General features: G+C 44.1%; 1 protein-coding gene across 3 annotated transcripts in view; it reads right to left on the reverse strand.

Annotated features, from left to right (window-relative positions):
- LOC139267157 (structural maintenance of chromosomes protein 6-like) overlaps window positions 1-17446 on the reverse strand; it is a 177131-nt gene that overhangs the window by 67487 nt on the left and 92198 nt on the right. For all 3 annotated transcript variants that reach the window (XM_070885036.1, XM_070885037.1, XM_070885039.1), the window contains 6 exons: window positions 12797-12877; window positions 9807-9908; window positions 8808-8927; window positions 5883-5981; window positions 5463-5609; window positions 510-595 (listed from right to left, as the gene is read on the reverse strand). In XM_070885036.1, the coding sequence (XP_070741137.1) occupies window positions 510-595; window positions 5463-5609; window positions 5883-5981; window positions 8808-8927; window positions 9807-9908; window positions 12797-12877 (635 nt within the window). The remainder of the gene's footprint in view (window positions 1-509; window positions 596-5462; window positions 5610-5882; window positions 5982-8807; window positions 8928-9806; window positions 9909-12796; window positions 12878-17446) is intronic.

Consider the following 17446-nt stretch of genomic DNA (forward strand, 5'->3'; position numbering starts at 1 on the left):
GCGGAGGTCGTGTCGCCGGGGGGCGGGGGGGGGCGGAGGTCGGGTCGCTGGGGGGGGCGGTGTTGGGGGAGCGGAGATCGGGTCGCCGGGGTGGGGAGAGCGGGGGTCGGGTCGGGTCCGGTCGGGTGGGAGGTGAGCCTTATCCACACAGCCCCAGTGAGGCCATTCGGCCAGGGCTAGGGGCTGCGTGCTTCGGCCCCTCCCACAGTTTTGGGCGCCTGGAGCTACTGCACATGCGTGCCCACTGTAGCGCGCATGTGCAGAGGTCCCGGCACTGTTTTCAGCGCAGGGACCTGGCTCCGCCCCCCACAGCTCATGCTGCGCTGCGCCCAACTCCAGAGGACCTGCAGAGAGCCGGAGAATAGGTGAGTTTTTTTTAGGCACTCTTTGTGGCGCGAAAAACGGGCGTCCAGGTCCGGGCTGCGCCGTTTTAGGCGTGGCCCGAAACCTGGGCCCAATGAAGCTGACAAATACACCTTCTTTCAAGACTGTACAAGTAACTTACTAACCTATTTAGTTCTTCAAGTCGTCTCTGTAACTGGTCATGGTCTATTTCAAACTGCTTCAACTGTGACTTGCAGCGGTGGAAAGGTGCCTGAAAATCAAATAAGTTCAAATAAATCTACATAAACTCAAAACTTTGCGTACATTTACAGGTCACACATTTTGAAGTCATTACATGTCAAGTGATACCTCAGGGTATAACAACTCCAGTGGCACACGTTCAGAAGGAAAAACATCTCGACTGCCCAAATAACTACTTAACTGGAAAGTGGTTAATCAAGTAACAGTCAACTTAACATATCAAGAAGTAGACAGTAGGCAGTTCTTTTTCCAAGGCAGTACCACAAAACTAGCTAAAGAACCGTTTCAAAAAATGTCTTAACACTGCTTGTGATGCCATTCAGCTCCTTCACTCAGAATATGTACGGCCAGAAATGCAACCATTCATACCATAAACATATAAAAATGAAAAATAATTTTATAAAATTGGTTATTTAATGTTAGAAATAGCTGCAGTAAGCTTTCCCCACATAGGCATGCACCTCTGTCTCAAACTTAGAACTGGAGCTGGAAATTTCACTTGGCCTGGCCACTGGTGTTTTCCAGCTTTTGTTTCCCATATTTCAACAGTGACTACACTCCAAAAGTACTGCATTGGCTGTGAAAGCACTTTGAGACGTCCAGTGGTCGTGAAAGGCGCTATATAAATCTAAGACTTTCTTTCTGGTATAACTTGTGTTGATGTGAGCGATATATCATTGGAGTTACTGGCACCGAGGATAGCCTTCCAGTTGGGCACGCAGCAGCCAATATCGACCCTCTGTACTTTGGGAGATGCACGAGTGTAGTGACTTTGGGCAGCATTATCCAGCTAAACAGTAGGAAAAGAAAGTGCAAGCCATGCTGACTCTGACATGCCAGTCATCTGTTTAACCCATGCACCTCATCTGGACTGCTTCTTCCCCAGGACCTCCACCCTCTGCACTCAATGCCTGCGCCCCCACCCCCACCCGCAACTTACCCTGCTCGCGGCTGACCCGGCCAGATATCGAGGCCTCAATCTCAATCCAAACTCGTGTACAGCCCCAGCAGAAGTACAACCCGAAAGATGTTGTTCTACACTTCTTCACAGCCTCCCAAATGTCCAAGTAATAGAAACCTATCCCTAATCCACTGACTCAATCACCATCTGCAACTACAATATTCCTCCAAGCATCATCATCATAGGCAGTCCCTCGAAATCGAGGAAGACTTGCTTCCACCCTAAAAAAGTGAGCTCTCAGGTGACTGTACAGTCCAATACGAAAATTACAGTCTCTGTCACAGGTGGGACAGACAGTGGTTGGAAGAAGGGGTGGGTGGGGAGTCTGGTTTGCCACATGCTCCTTCTACTGTGTGCTTGTTTTCTGCATGCTCTCGGTGACGAGACAAGAGGTGTTCAACGCTTTCCCGGGTGCTCTTCCTCCACTTAAGCAGTCTTGGGCCAGGGATTCCCAGGTGCCAGTGGGGATACATAAAAACATAGAAAATAGGTGCAGGAGTAGGCCATTCAGCCCTTCGATCCTGCAACACCATTCAATAAGATCATGGCTGATCATTCATCTCAGTACCCCTTTCCTGCTTTCTCTCCATACCCCTTGATCCCTTTAGCCGCAAGGGCCATATCTAACTCCCTCTTGAATATATCCAATGAACTGGCATCAACAACTCTCTGCGGCAGGGAATTCCACAGGTTAACAACTCTCTAAGTGAAGAAGTTCCTCCTCATCTCAGTCCTAAATGGCCTACCCCTTATCCTAAGACTGTGTCCCCTGATTTTGGACTTCCCCAACATCGGGAACATTCTTCCTGCATCTAACCTGTCCCATCCCGTCAGAAACTTATATGTTTCTATGAGATCCCCTCTCATCCTTCTAAACTCCAGTCTATAAAGGCCCAGTTGATCCAGTGTCTCCTCATATGTCAGTCCAGCCATCCCGGGAATCAGTCTGGTGAACCTTCGCTGCACTCTCTCAATAGCAAGAACGTCCTTCCTCAGATTAGGAGACCAAAAGGGAACACAATATTCCAGGTGAGGCCTCACCAAGGCCCTGTACAATTGCAGTAAGACCTCCCTGCTCCGATACTCAAATCCCCTAGCTATGAAGGCCAACATGCCATTTGCCTTCTTCAATGCCTGCTGTACCTACATGCCAAATTTCAATGACTGATGAACCAGGTCTCGTTGCACCTCCCCTTTTCCTAGTCTGCCACCATTCAGATAATATTCTGCCTACGTGTTTTTGCCACCAAAATGGATAACCTCACATTTATCCACATTATACTGCATCTGCCATGCATTTGCCCACTCACCTAACCTGTCCAAATCACCCTGCAGCCTCTTAGCATCCTCCTCACAGCTCACACCACCACCCAGTTTAGTATCATCTGCAAACTTGGAGATATTACACTTAATTCCTTCATCCAAATCATTAATGTATAATGTAAAGAGCTGGGGTCCCAGCACTGAGTCCTGCGGCACTCCACTAGTCATTGCCTCCCATTCCGAAAAGGATCCGTTTATCCCGACTCTCTGCTTCCTGTCTGCCAACCAATTCTCTATCCACGCCAGTACATTACCCCCAATACCAATATTTGCATATTGGAATGTGTTCTAAGGCAGTAGCAGCACGTGGGAAACTAATATACCATGTAATATCATCTGAATTTCCTCTTTGTAACACATTGCAGACTGTTTTATCCTATGGCCCCTAATTTGCGGTCAGCAGCGAAGCAAAGGCACTCACCACTGACCTCGAAGAAAGTTGCCCACAAAGATCTTGTGATCTCTGTGGTGCGAAGTTTGCCTTTCTTAACATGCAATTGATTGTAGCGCAGTGTAATGTGAATCCCAGTGAGGAGCTGTAGTGACATCAACAAGCTGTCTAAGCAGCCAATCACATTGCAGAATTCTCACAGACAGCAAACCAGGAAATGAAAAATAGATTTTATCAGCACTTTTAAAAAATGTTAGAGAGCGAAACAAAGATTGGGACATACACTGGTAGAAGCTGAAATATCATGAACAAACTTTAAAAAATATTTTTTTTAAATTTTATTTAAACTGTTATTTTTATCATAATCGAGAAATTTGACACTCCACAAATATAAATATTAGTTCTTCAGGACCAGAATGGTAGGTTAGCAGTCAAAATGCTGTTAAGATCCCCAGTTACACCCATTCCTACAAGGCTTAATACTTAATGGGGTGTTTGACAGCGATATTAGTGAGGAAAAGCTCAGGTTTTCTGCAGTTCCACTCTCATCACTGATCGTCAGCTATGGGGTGGCGGGAGGTTGGGGGGAGACCATGCAGTCCGTGTCAGAGCAGTGAACGACTGACTGCAATTTCAAGATTTCTGTGTTTTGATGCACATGCATTGAATAGATTCAATCAGGCCCACCAAGGCCTGGATTCAAGGCTGAACGGCTGCCACACCTGACCCCTAGCCTGAGCCCACAACACCAAGAGGCAGATCACTGTCCTCGAGGCAGGAGGGGAGTCGCAACCTAAAATGGAGGCGGGCAAATCTAATCTGTCTTCGCTGCAGCACATTGTTATCACACCCGAAACCTCCGTCACTGCAACATGAAAGGTGAGTTACTCATGGTTTGTGGGTTCAGTTTCCAGAAATCTGTGCATACTTTCCAGATAAATGCACGATAACATAAATGCTTCAAATATATAAAATAATGCCATTGGCAGCATGATTAGGCATTCACGCGATCGAATCAATTGGAATATTGTTTACTTAGAACTTTAAAAAAAAAACTTGCAGCGGGTTTTTAGTCTCAACTCGTCTCTGAAGAAATTTTAAGTGACCAATTCAAAATTAGCCCTGGGCTTGATTTCATTGCAGTGTGTTATAAAATGCTATTGTTGTTTATTGGTGCAATTGGGTGAAAGGTGCTATCTGAATTCTGTGGGGTGCCTTCAGTCTCCGAAGAGCCCATGCACATTGGGACCCTGCCATTTCTGGGAGTTTCCTCAGTAAAGAACGGGGGAGCTTCTAGCCCAGTGAGGGGTGGGCAAAATCCGGCCCATGAGCTATATACAGCCCGCCAGTTCATTCTATCCAGCTCGCTGGATGGAACAGAAATAGAATATAAGCCAGAGCTCGAGCTGCACATTAGTCTGAGTTGAGTCATGGCTGCTCATCTCAATTACACTTTTACCAAAGAAAGATCTTTCCTCTCCTGGTACCCAGAGTATGATGAAAGGGGAGTTCCAATCGCCATCTTAGACACGGAAGTGAATCCCAGAGCACAAGTACTCTAGGTAATGGCATGCGATTCTAGTTCAGGCCTTGTGAAGCCTCGGGCTCCCGTACTCAGGACAATAAAAAGAGAACAACGCTCGCGTTGGAAGCCCCACAAACTCGAGGCGCTCTGCCAAACATCGATCGATCATTTCATTTCATTTAGCAACAGAAGATTTTACTATTTTGCACTACATTTTGTGTATTTCAGATAGTATCTCACTATTTCAATTTATGTTTATAAATTATTGGGAGGGTAAAAGCAGGAGTGGAGATCAACACTATGAGTTGGCCTATTTCAAATTTACCAATTTAACCCTTTGCTCTCACCAACGTATGCAGTTTTTAAAAATTTGCTGTGCAGCACAATTGGTGAGCAACCTGCGCGGTACCTCGCGATTACTGTATGACTGTGCGGCCACACATCTTTGGGGGGAAACATTGGTGTACACCCTCAGCATCTCACCAAAACTTAAGCGGCTCTCCAGCCCAAACAATTGCTCACCCCCGCAGTAAATCCTGACGTTGCGGTCAGTTTCAGAGGAGTAATGACAGTGAAAACTGATAATTCGTCGTCATTACCCACTGCAAAATCGGGACTCATATTTTCATTTTTTAGCATCTACATGCAGTTCTATTTGACCACTTAATTGCACTAACCTCACTTTCTTTGCAAGTTTTCTTTTTTCTTTGCATGTCTTCCTTAAAAGTAAAATGCTGTCTTTGTGAATGTTCTTTTTCTTCTATAATTTTCTGCAATTGATCCTGAATGGCTTTAAATTTTAAATCTGCATAATTCATCTTGGCCTATAGAACAAAGGAAAAAATGCTAAAGGTTTCTTTCTAATCTTTCAAGAAAATTCATCCACATATATTGTACTTCAAATGTAGAAAATTGTTTAGGACTGAACAGAGCAGTGGTCTTAAAATGGTAATTCCTCCAAATATCTATATGTAAATTAGTCAAAAACAGGAAGTTTTCACTTCAGATAGGCAATTAAATGAATTGCTATCAGCACATCAGGAAAATAGAAAGTAACAGCCAAGATAATAAATGAAACACGCAAAATATAAACTCACCTGCCATTCCTCTATGTCCTGGTTATATTTGACACTGTAACTTTCTTCTTCTTTAAGATAGTCTTTTATTGATTGCAAGTCTTTTTCAATCTCAATGACCTTATGGTACAAAATGAAAACGTTTATTTCATTTTCCAGTTAAAGTGTTTAATTAAATTTCACAGGACGTATTTTCTACGTTGCACAGAACTTTTATGCTCCTTGTTCAAGATGTTTAAGATTTTCCAATCTGAAGGCTCATGATTCGTAAACAGATAATGGTGTGTTCAATTTCAGAATTGTCAATGGGTGTATTTTCTGACCGGACATTATTTGGGCAATGTGTTATAAGCACCTGTTTGACCGTTAGTGAACTGATTGAGCCTGATTTTTCAGCTATATTTATATAGTACAGATGAGTTGCTCACCCCATTTGTGAGCCTGGAGTTAAGTGGGGGGAAGTCAACAGAGAGTAATATTGGACAGAGAGCAACCTGTAGCTAACTGTAGGGATGGTACTGTCTGCGGCAGTCAAGTCACCAGTGCCTTCAACTTCTCTCTATCTCCGCTTCAATCCAGGCTAGTTTCGGGATCATGTATCAGTCAATGTGCTGACTCATTCATCAAACAGTCACTGCATCAGTCAGCATGGTCTGCAATTTCATCGCCTTCTCCCCTGAATTACAACAGAATCATAAGGGGTCATTTTGACCCCCCCCCAAAACAGCAGGATTTGCATCAGGTGGAATATTAAAATATAAAAAACTCAAGACGGAACCAAACCTGTCTCGAACCCTCCCACTTCCGGTTTGAATGAAGGTGTGACAGGGGCGGGGGGTGAGGAGGACAGCCGACCAACCCTGGTCCCAGGAGGCGGGTTGCTGATTTAAATATTTTAACGCAGCGGCATGCCTACGATTTTAACTGTGTTTCTGGTTTAATGATTGCTGGCCGGATTTCCCAGTTCTCGGGAGACCCGGCAGCTAAAGGGAGGCGAGGACTGTGGTATGGAAGAACGAAATGCTCTGCTTGTGAGCCAGGAGGAGGAGGAGGAGGAGAAGTGCTTCTCCCCCGGTCCACCAAGCAAACCACTTGACGCAGTCAAACAACTCCCCCCACCCGCCAAACCACTGACCGCTTCCCCCGATCACAGATCCAACATGCTCCTCTCTCAAACTGGTAGTTGCAAGGGAATGAGCAGAATTTAGGTGCATGCGCAGATATCCCAGCAGACCCAATCGTGGCAAATCTGACGTCAGATGCTTGATAAAACTACAAAAAAAAAACAAGTCTCGCACATGCGCAGTGCACGGCCTCAGAAGTTTTCCGATTCGTGAGGCCTGCACCTGCCGCCCAGTGCTGCCCGAACCCGCCCAGTAATGCCCGAACCCGTCCAGTGCTGCCTGAACCCGCCCACCAATGCCCGAACCCACCCGGTGCTGCCCGAACCCGCCCGGTGCTGCCCGAACCCGCCCGGTGTTGCCCGAACCCGCCCGGTGCTGCCCGAACCCGCCCGCTGATGCCCGAACCCGCCCGCTGATGCCCGAACCCGCCCACTAATGCCCGAACCCGCCCACTAATGCCCGAACCCGCCCGCCGACCCCCACTGTCTGCCGTTGCCGCCAACACAACCGTGATGAAAATCGCTTCCGCCTGGCCCCAGCGGGCCTCAAAAAAGGTAGGTGCTGCCCGGGGACCGACAAAAAATGTGCGGGCCTTACAGTTCACCAATTTCAGGGCCTAAGTGTGGTGTTTCTGTAGTTATGGATCTGTATGCACTTACGTGGCAGCGAGTGAGAAGGGAGACAAGACATAAGAGCAGAATGGTATTCCTCAAAATTTCCTTCCCCTTTAAACATTTTTGGGTAGTTTCTGCATTAGGCATAATCAGCAATTCCGGCATAAATTGCGCCAGTTTTGAAAAGTCTTTTACTCTTGAGTTTCCGCTCAAACACATTTGCATATCGACAAATGTAAATTCTGCCATAAGAACACAATAGGAGCAGGAGTAAGCCATTTGGCCCCTCTAGCCCGCTCCGCCATTTAATAAGATCATAACTGATCTGATTATGGACTCAGCTTCACTTCCCTGCCCACTCCCCATAACCCTTTACTCCCTTATCACTCAAAAATCTGTCTATCTCCGCCTTAAATACACTCAATGACCCAGGCTCCACAGCTCTCTGGGGCAGAGAATTCCACAGATTTACAATTGCCATGAATCAGCGCAATTGGGCAGCGTTTTAAAACTTCTTTTTTTTCTTACAAAATATTTTGCATTAAAAAAATATATTCCGATATATTGAAGAATGATAACTTGGTAAAGTTTGATTAATACAGCTGAAAATGGGTTTATCACAAAAAATAATTATTTTAAGACACAGTGTCAACCCACCACCTGTGAGTAACCTGATGTTAAATTACTGAAAATGACTTAAATATACAAAACTATTTTCTGGTTAGATTGGGGTACAGCCGTCAGTTCCTCAGTAATTTTTTTTAAATAAAAATAATTCATTCAAAACGTGTGTCCTTGCACCCAAAAGTTCCAGCTTAATTTTTTAGAGTTTCCTCAAAGGCTTGCAAACGATCACAAGTAGTGGAAACTCCCAATGATGATTTATTCACCCTAGGGGTGTGGCCAGTTGAGAGAGTGGTGCCTGCTTCGAGCACAATGTTTTTAACACTATCGGAAAAGATTGTGGAAACTCAAGTTGCACTAAACACAGTTTGCTCTTAAAATTTTGCGATCTTTTGCTCCGGTTATGCCGATATTGGAGGAATTGCACCGAAAAAACCAATGCAATCAAGCGGAAATTCCAGTGCCTTTATAACCTTTGTTAGTTATTTATACAAGAAAAAAATGAAAGAATTGCAACCATGTAAATTCTGATCATGAAACATTTTTTTTTAAGAATCACAGAAACAAAATTTCAAATTGTTTACCAATGCCCAGGCCATCTGATTTTTCAGCTGTTCTAATTTTTCCTGTAGTTCGTTCAGTGATGCAAGTCTTTTATAATGGCTTTCTTTCTCCTTGACTTTCCTCTTTAGTTCCAATAGGCCCTTTGGGAAAACAAAGAAATCATACTGTTACAAATTAGGAGTTTTTGGCCAAGTGTTTACCTTTCTGCCCAACAGCATGACCCAGAGCACTGTAATAATAAAAACTCTACTATATGAACTGGATACTGTAATCCTACACATGCCACCACACATGCTACATATATGTAACTGATATTTCTAACATCCAAATTAAGGGTTTTAACAAGGTAAAAAAATGATTACGTTTTCACATTAGCAGGATTAAATTTATCCATTGAATTGTCTTTTTTTAAATGCCTTCTTTAAAGTTTTAGCTTGAAGGTCTCAGTTCCCACAGACCTGAGCTTGGATCAGGTATTTATGCAGAGCTGTGACTCTGAGCTGAATTTGGAAGTCGAAGCTGTCCAAGGATTTGCAAGGATGCATCAGTGGGGTGTGGGGGAAGCACGAGCAATTTTGAGTTGCACTTTTTATGTCAACATTTAACATCCCTATAATGTGGCAACCCTATTTAGAGGAATAAACATATCTTTCAGCATCAAGTTTTGGATGAACCAATTGATTTATTTAAAATGTTATTGTAAAGTGTGTTTGCACACAGGGTACTAGTATCAATCCTGTGACCTAATTACAGTGACAAGAGTTTCTCTATGGTACCAAACATTGTGCCTCTAAAGTCGCACTCTCATTTGTAGGGAGCAAGGGCTTACTTCTGGGAGTTGTCTTTGGCACTGAAGAAAAGAAATGTTTGGTGAAGGAATGCTGTCCAACCATTTTATGCTGCATAATGCCCAACGGTGCAATGGAGCCAAAAACAAGTCTGTGGTGTTAGACTTGACTGGTCCAACATTTGTGGACAACATCTGAAACGGAGTTATATATAGTTCTTCTACTACTTACTTCATCCTGTTTTTGAATCTTGTCCTTTGTTATTGTCTTCATCTGCATTATTTGGGAATAATCTTCTCGCATCTGTTCCAGTTGAGTAGCTTTCATGAAGAACTTAAAAAAATTAGAGACGTCTTTTTTCAAAAAAGAGCAATTCCTGCTTAGATGCTGCAACTTTGTTTTAGGACAACAAGAAGAGATGATGTAATTCCATTGGTTAAATAAATCTAGTTATTTTAGCTTTGGGTATCCTGAAACATTGTCAAAACTTCTGATTACAACTTCACAGCACATAGAAACATAGAAAATAGGTGCAGGAGTAGGCCATTCGGCCCTTCGAGCCTGCACCGCCATTCAATGAGTTTATGGCTGAACATGCAACTTCAGTACCCCATTCCTGCTTTCTCGCCATACCCTTTGATCCCCCTAGTAGTAAGGACTACATCCAACTCCTTTTTGAATATATTTAGTGAATTGGCCTCAACAACTTTCTGTGGTAGAGAATTCCACAGGTTCACCACTCTCTGGGTGAAGAAGTTTCTCCTCATCTCGGTCCTAAATGGCTTACCCCTTATCCTTAGACTGTGACCCCTGGTTCTGGACTTCCCCAACATTGGGAACATTCTTCCTGCATCTAACCTGTCTAAATTCGTCAGAATTTTAAACGTTTCTATGAGATCCCCTCTCATTCTTCTGAACTCCAGTGAATACAAGCCCAGTTGATCCAGTCTTTCTTGATATGTCAGTCCCGCCATCCCGGGAATCAGTCTGGTGAACCTTCGCTGCACTTCCTCAATAGCAAGAATGTCCTTCCTCAAGTTAGGAGACCAAAACTGTACACAATACTCCAGGTGTGGCCTCACCAAGGCCCTATACAACTGTAGTAACACCTCCCTGCCCCTGTACTCCCCTCGCTATGAACACCTCCCTGCCCCTGTACTCCCCTCGCTATGAAGGCCGACATGCCATTTGCTTTCTTAACCGCCTGCTGTACCTGCATGCCAACCTTCAATGACTGATGTACCATGACACCCAGATCTCGTTGCACCTCCCCTTTTCCTAATCTGTCACCATTCAGATAAGAGTCTGTCTCTCTTGTTTTTACCACCAAAGTGGATAACCTCATATTTATTCACATTATACTTCATCTGCCATGCATTTGCCCACTCACCTAACCTATCCAAGTCACTCTGCAACCTCAGAGCATCCTCCTCGCAGCTCACACTGCCACCCAACTTAGTGTCATCTGCAAATTTGGAGATACTACATTTAATCCCCTCATCTAAATCATTAATGTACACAGCTGGGGCCCCAGCACAGAACCTTGCGGTACCCCACTAGTCACTGCCTGCCATTCTGAAAAGTACCCATTTACTCCTACTCTTTGCTTCCTGTCTGCCAACCAGTTCCCAATCCACGTCAGCACACTACCCCCAATCCCATGTGCTTTAACTTTGCACATTAATCTCTTGTGTGGGACCTTGTCGAAAGCCTTCTGAAAGTCCAAATACACCACATCAACTGGTTCTCCCTTGTCCACTCTACTGGAAACATCCTCAAAAAATTCCAGAAGATTTGTCAAGCATGATTTCCCTTTCACAAATCCATGCTGACTTGGACCTATCATGTCACATCTTTCCAAATGCGCTGCTATGACATCCTTAATCATTGATTCGATAATTTTACCCACTATCGATGTCAGGCTGACCGGTCTATATTTCCCTGTTTTCTCTCTCCCTCCTTTTTTAAAAAGTGGGGTTACATTGGCTACCCTCCACTCCATAGGAACTGATTCAGAGTCAATGGAATGTTGGAAAATGACTGTCAATGCATCCGCTATTTCCAAGGCCACCTCTTTAAGTACTCTAGGATGCAGTCCATCAGGCCCTGGGGATTTATCGGCCTTCAATCACATTAACTTCCCCAACACAATTTCCCGACCAATAAGGATTTCCCTCAGTTTCTCCTTCTTACTAGACCCTCTGACCCCTTTTATATGAATAAATTATTAAACATTCAATTCTCTGAATGTACTGAGTTAGCTCATCTTAACCTAACAGCACTGTCGTCCCCATCATCTCTGATAAAAGGAGGATCTACTTCTCAATTATTCTCCTGAAGCCTCTGCTGCAAATGTGTGGGTGTGTACAGAAGATGAGAACAGGTTCAATGAATCATAGAATGGTTACAGCACAGAAGGTGGCCATTCGGCCCATCGAGCCCGTGCCGGTTCTCTGCAAGAGCACTTCAGCTAGTCCCATTTCCCTGCGATTTCCCCGTAGCCCTGCAATTTATTTTCCTTCAGATACTTATCTCACTCCCTTTTGAAAGCAATGATTGTGTCTGCCTTCACCACCCTTTCAGGCAGTGCATTCCAGATTCTCTCTCTTTCTCCCTCCTTTATTGCTCCCTCACACTGTCCACACAGCCTGTGAACACTCACATGTGAATAATATCTACTTAGTTGAGATACTGAAGAATGACTGGAGCCTGTGGAACAGTATCCCAGCAAGAAGCTAATTCCTTCAAGAAAGAAAACAGCAGCTCCATAGTTGTAAATATACTTGCATTGCATTCAATGTTAACAGCATATAGAAAACTGCTCTGGATGTCTTGTGGTACAGATCATGTGTACACATACAAACCAGAAGCTTTCAGTTCTCAAAAGGCGATACATTTAATATATCTGCCTACATTAGTTTGGAAATTAATATGATCGTGGCCATTATCAACTACACTACACATCTTGCCGCAAAAGCAAGTCAACTAAAAATACAATTCAGTTCAGTCCGAATTAACAGGTAACTCTTCTCAAAGTAGAACATTAACAAATACCATTCTACTTTTTTCATTGCAGGTAGCATCACCCACATTAATAGGGTAAACAGACTTATTGCAGTCATGGTTGTAAGATTGAATAGTGTGCATTGCACTGAATTACAAAAACTGTGGTTGTATTTTCAGCTGTAACACATTACTGCCATATATACAGCATAGCTTACCTTATATTTATCTGCTCCACTTTTGGATTGCAATAAAAGTTTACTCATTTCTTGTTTTAAAATGGACACTGGATTATCCACCTGTATAGCAATAAAATTGCCTTAGTAAATAGTGTGCACAGCTTAACTACAAAGCCAAGTCAGACACAATGGGCCCAAGTTTCCACATGATTCGCGCCTGATTTTTAGGAGCAACTGGTGGAGAACGGACATTTTTTTTTCTGCAGTTCTAGTCAGGTAGAACCGTTCTAGTTTAGAACATAATTTTTTCTTCAAAAGGGGGCGTGTCTGGCCACTGACGCCTGATTTGAAAGTTTCCACAGTGAAAATGTACTCCAAACTAAAGTAGAATGGAGCCAGTGAAGATTTTTGTAGAACTGAAAAAATCTGTCCTACACATTAAAAAATCAGGCGTAGGTTACAAATTAGGCGTCCAGAACGAGGTGGGGGGAAGGGAACTCATTAAATTTGACAATAAATCCTTATTTATACTTCTACAAATATTATACAAATAAATCCAACCTGAATAAACATTTATAAGCCAAGAAAAGATTAAATAAACCATCTTCCTACCTGTGTGAAAGTGCTTCAGCCAGGGAGAATTCTGCAGCTGTTCGTGCCGCTGAGCGGGAGGGGGAGAGAGGGGGAGGGTGAGAGAGAGAGAGAGAGAGAGAGAGAGAGAGGGGGGGAGGGAGAGGGGGGGAGGGGGAGGGGGGGAGAGAGGGAGAGGGGGAGAGAGAGGGGGAGGGAGAGGGGGGGAGGGGGAGGGGGAGGGGGGGAGAGAGGGAGAGGGGGAGAGAGAGGGAGGAGGGAGAGAGAGGGGGAGAGGGAGGGGGAGAGAGAGAGAGAGAGGGAGGGAGAGAGAGGGGGGGCGTCGGGTCGGGGAACAGGAGCGTGGGTCGGGTCAGTCGGGGGGGGGGGGGGGGAGCGGGTCTCGGGTCGGGTCGGGAGTCGGGTCGGGGCGGGGGGGGGGGGGGGAGCGGGTCTCGGGTCCGGGGGGGGGAGCGGGTGTCGGGTCGGGACGGGGGGAGCGGGTCTCGGGTCAGGGGGAGAGGGTGTCTGGTCGGCGGGGGGGGGGGGGGGGGGGGAAGAGAGCGGGTCTCGGGTCGGGGCGGGGGGGGGTGTGGGGAGCGGGTGTCGGGTCGGGTCTGGTCGGCGGGTGGGGGGGGGGAATCGAGTGTCGGGTCTTGTCGGGGGCGGGGAGCAGGAGCTGGCCGTGGGAGGAGCCTTATTCACGCAGCCCCAGTGAGGCCATTGGGCCAGGGCTCGGGGCTGCGTGCTTCGGGCCCCTCCCACACAGTTCGGCGCCTGGAGCTACTGCACTTGCGTGCCGACTGTAGCGTGCATGTGCAGAGGTCCCGGCACTGTTTTCAGCGCCGGGACCTGGCTCCGCCCCCTCCACAGCTCGTGCTGGCTGCGCCGAGTGCCACAGGACCTGTAAGTAGGTGGAGAATACCGAGGATTTTTTTAGGCGCCGTTTTAGGCGCGAAAAACGGGCGCCCAGCTCGGAGGGGCGCCCATTTTTTTTCTTGTGGAAACTTGGGCCCTATAATGCATGCTCACAAAGTACTTGTCTTTTGCATAATCTAATTCTCCACAATATTTTGTTACAGCAAAAGAAATGAGAAACCATTGTAAACTTGCATATAACTACTTAATGAAATGTAACATCTTTCAACTCACCCAGGAGTATCCTGCTAGTTATGATGCACTCTATTGTAAGCTTCTATTTAGATACATTAACAGACAACATTCAGCTTTCAGTGCAATGGAGACTAAATGATTACTGCTTTGCAATGCTTCGTAAGTTTACATATCTGCAAATCGGTGACATTAGATAGATGCTGAATTCAACATTCTTTATCAATCTAAACAGCCCATAAAAAATAGCAAAGCTTCCTAGAGGTTTTTGTGTCAATGGAATTCTCTTCCAGATAGTTTTGTCATATGTAGCAGCTCGAATGCAGAGTTGACAACCCACTGCTGAACCAGACTACTGGATCATGCATTAGGCCACAGGCAACCTGCAACTTGTCATTACTGATCTAGAATAATTTCTCCACATATTTCTGCAGGCTCACCAACCATCAGAAAAGATTTTCTATCCAGTCTTGGTATTTATTTCTGGTTGGACCTTGTTATTAAGTCATCTAATGTGAAATACATCTTGGCCCTTCCTCTCAGCCTTCTGCACTTTGTGCATTTTGTGTGAACTGTAACATTGCATGCTCTGCTTAACGACACTTTACAATTTGTTTTTTTACACTAGACATCCTCTTCGGTTCAGCGTCATCAGTCACTCCAATAAGCAGACCACATGTCCCTTACGATCTGGAGTGCATCTAATTCTGCCCTGTATCCAGGTAAACAATAGCATTACTGAGGGATTATAACAAAGAAACTTTCACTGTATATCAGCTACTGGAATACACCATATGTTGTCACATGAATGCCCCTCTCTTTAATGAAGGCAGATTGAAAATGCACTTTATTGCAATGATACATGGGCTTCAATAAGTGATTTATTTAGAAAAGATATTTGTATGAACAATACAGTTCTCACAGTATGAATACATATATTTCCTTGCACTTCTGGATATATGAAAGCAAAAAGATGGAACTCACTTTCTCTCTAAACATGGATTCCAAAACAGAAGGCCATTTACACCAGCTTAACCTTTCAAGGCAAAGCTGGCTCAAGCTTTTCCCTTTCATGAGATCAGGAGGCTTTTAGGAATCAGCCTGTCTCTTTCCCTCCACGCTGTGTGAATTGAATAGAATGACACCTTAGATAATCAGGTGTCTCTAACAATGACATAAGATGTTTGAAATTGTAAATGTATGTGAGCCCAAACTTAAAGACACTGTCTACTTCGCAGTTGCAAAGACTGTGAATACTGAGACAGCTGGAAGTTACTGCATTGCTAAGATAATTTGTAGGCAGTAAAACAGCACATTCTATCCAGCAACTATTAAGCTTGGCAAGATAGTACAGATAAAGTAGAATGCCTTTTATTAGAAAAAAAATTGGTATGTTATTGTTATATATTCACAGAGCACAAGCACACACAGCTCCTAACATGGCAGGCAGCTCTCTCGCAAGCTCTCTCCGTAAATCTGCATGGTTCTGTTTATTATTAACCCTGCACTTGCAGTACACATTACGTCCACATTCACAGTGTGGAGCTACAAACATTACAAGCTTACAGACATTACACTTCTCCCTCCTTAATGAAGAAGTTATTTAACAAACATCATACATAATTTTCCTGTTTATATATAACACAGGATATAAACTTATTTTTTTCCATATTTACAAATTTAACTTTACCACTTGTTTTCGGTTTCGAAGAGGATACCTTCGCTCTCGAACAGAACTTTCCAAACATGGTATCGAATCTAAACTCATTCGAGGCTCATCCTGAGGAACGTTTTCCTCCACAGAATTTCCTTGATTTTCATTTGAACTCACTAACTTCAGGCTCTTTGTTTTCCTGACTCGGACTCAGACTTTCATTCTGATTCTCTCCTGGATTTGTTTCCGGTACATTGGATTTAGGATTTGCTACTGGTGTATCAAAACTATATGATGAGTCAGAAATAATTGAATCATTCCCACCTTCAACTCCTTCCATGTCTGTAGGTATAATATGATCAATATGAACAAATCTAACCTGTCCATTATCAAACATCTTTACCAAATATGTGCGAGGACCACATATCTTCACCACTCTTCCTGGTAACCACTTTAACCATTTATGGTGATGGTTCTTCACTCTCACCTTCTGGTTTAATTTCACACATCTCTTTTTACTCTACCTCTAACATGATTCTCTTTCTGTCTTAATTGTGCCTCTTCTACGGACTGTGCCAAATGTGGCTTTAACAAAGAGAATCTGGTTCGAGGTTGTCGTTTGAGAAACAACTCTGCTGGTCTTCTACCAGTAGCTCTATGAGGAGTATTTCGATATATAATCAAAAAATTAGCCAATTTGTGATCCAATGACAACTGTCGTTTCCTTGGATTAGGATCTAATATTTGTTTTATGAGGGCACATTTTAAAATTTGTACAGTGTGCTCTGCTGCACCATTCGAAGCAGGATGGTATGATGGAACCTTGGTATGTTTCACATTATTTTTGCTCGTGAATTGTGCAAATTCTTCTGAACGAAATTGTGGTCCATTATCCGAAACAATCTCTTCAGGTAGGCCAAATGAAGAAAATAATTTTCGCAAAATGTCCAATGTTTTACTTGTTGTTATTTTCCACATTGGAAACACCTCAACCCACTTCGAATGGGTATCAATCACAATGAACAATTGTTGTCCTTCTAACTCAGCAAAATCAATTATGTAGCCTTTGCCACACCCTGGGAGGCCATTTCCATGGCTGTAATGGTACTGGTGGTGGTTGCCTACTTACCGATTGACATGTCGTACAATGACTCATGATGTACTCTATATCTTTATCAAGACCTGGCCACCATAAATAACTGCGTGCAAAACTCTTGGTCAAGCACATTCCCAGGTGCTGGTCATGGAGGTCTCCAAATAATTTGGACCTGAATTTATTTGGTATAACCACTCTTGCACCCCACATGATATAATCTTTATCGACTGATAATTCATTCCTACGAATGAAGAATGGA

This window comes from Pristiophorus japonicus, chromosome 7, assembly GCF_044704955.1.
Source record: "Pristiophorus japonicus isolate sPriJap1 chromosome 7, sPriJap1.hap1, whole genome shotgun sequence".
NCBI classification, from domain to species: Eukaryota; Metazoa; Chordata; class Chondrichthyes; family Pristiophoridae; genus Pristiophorus; species Pristiophorus japonicus.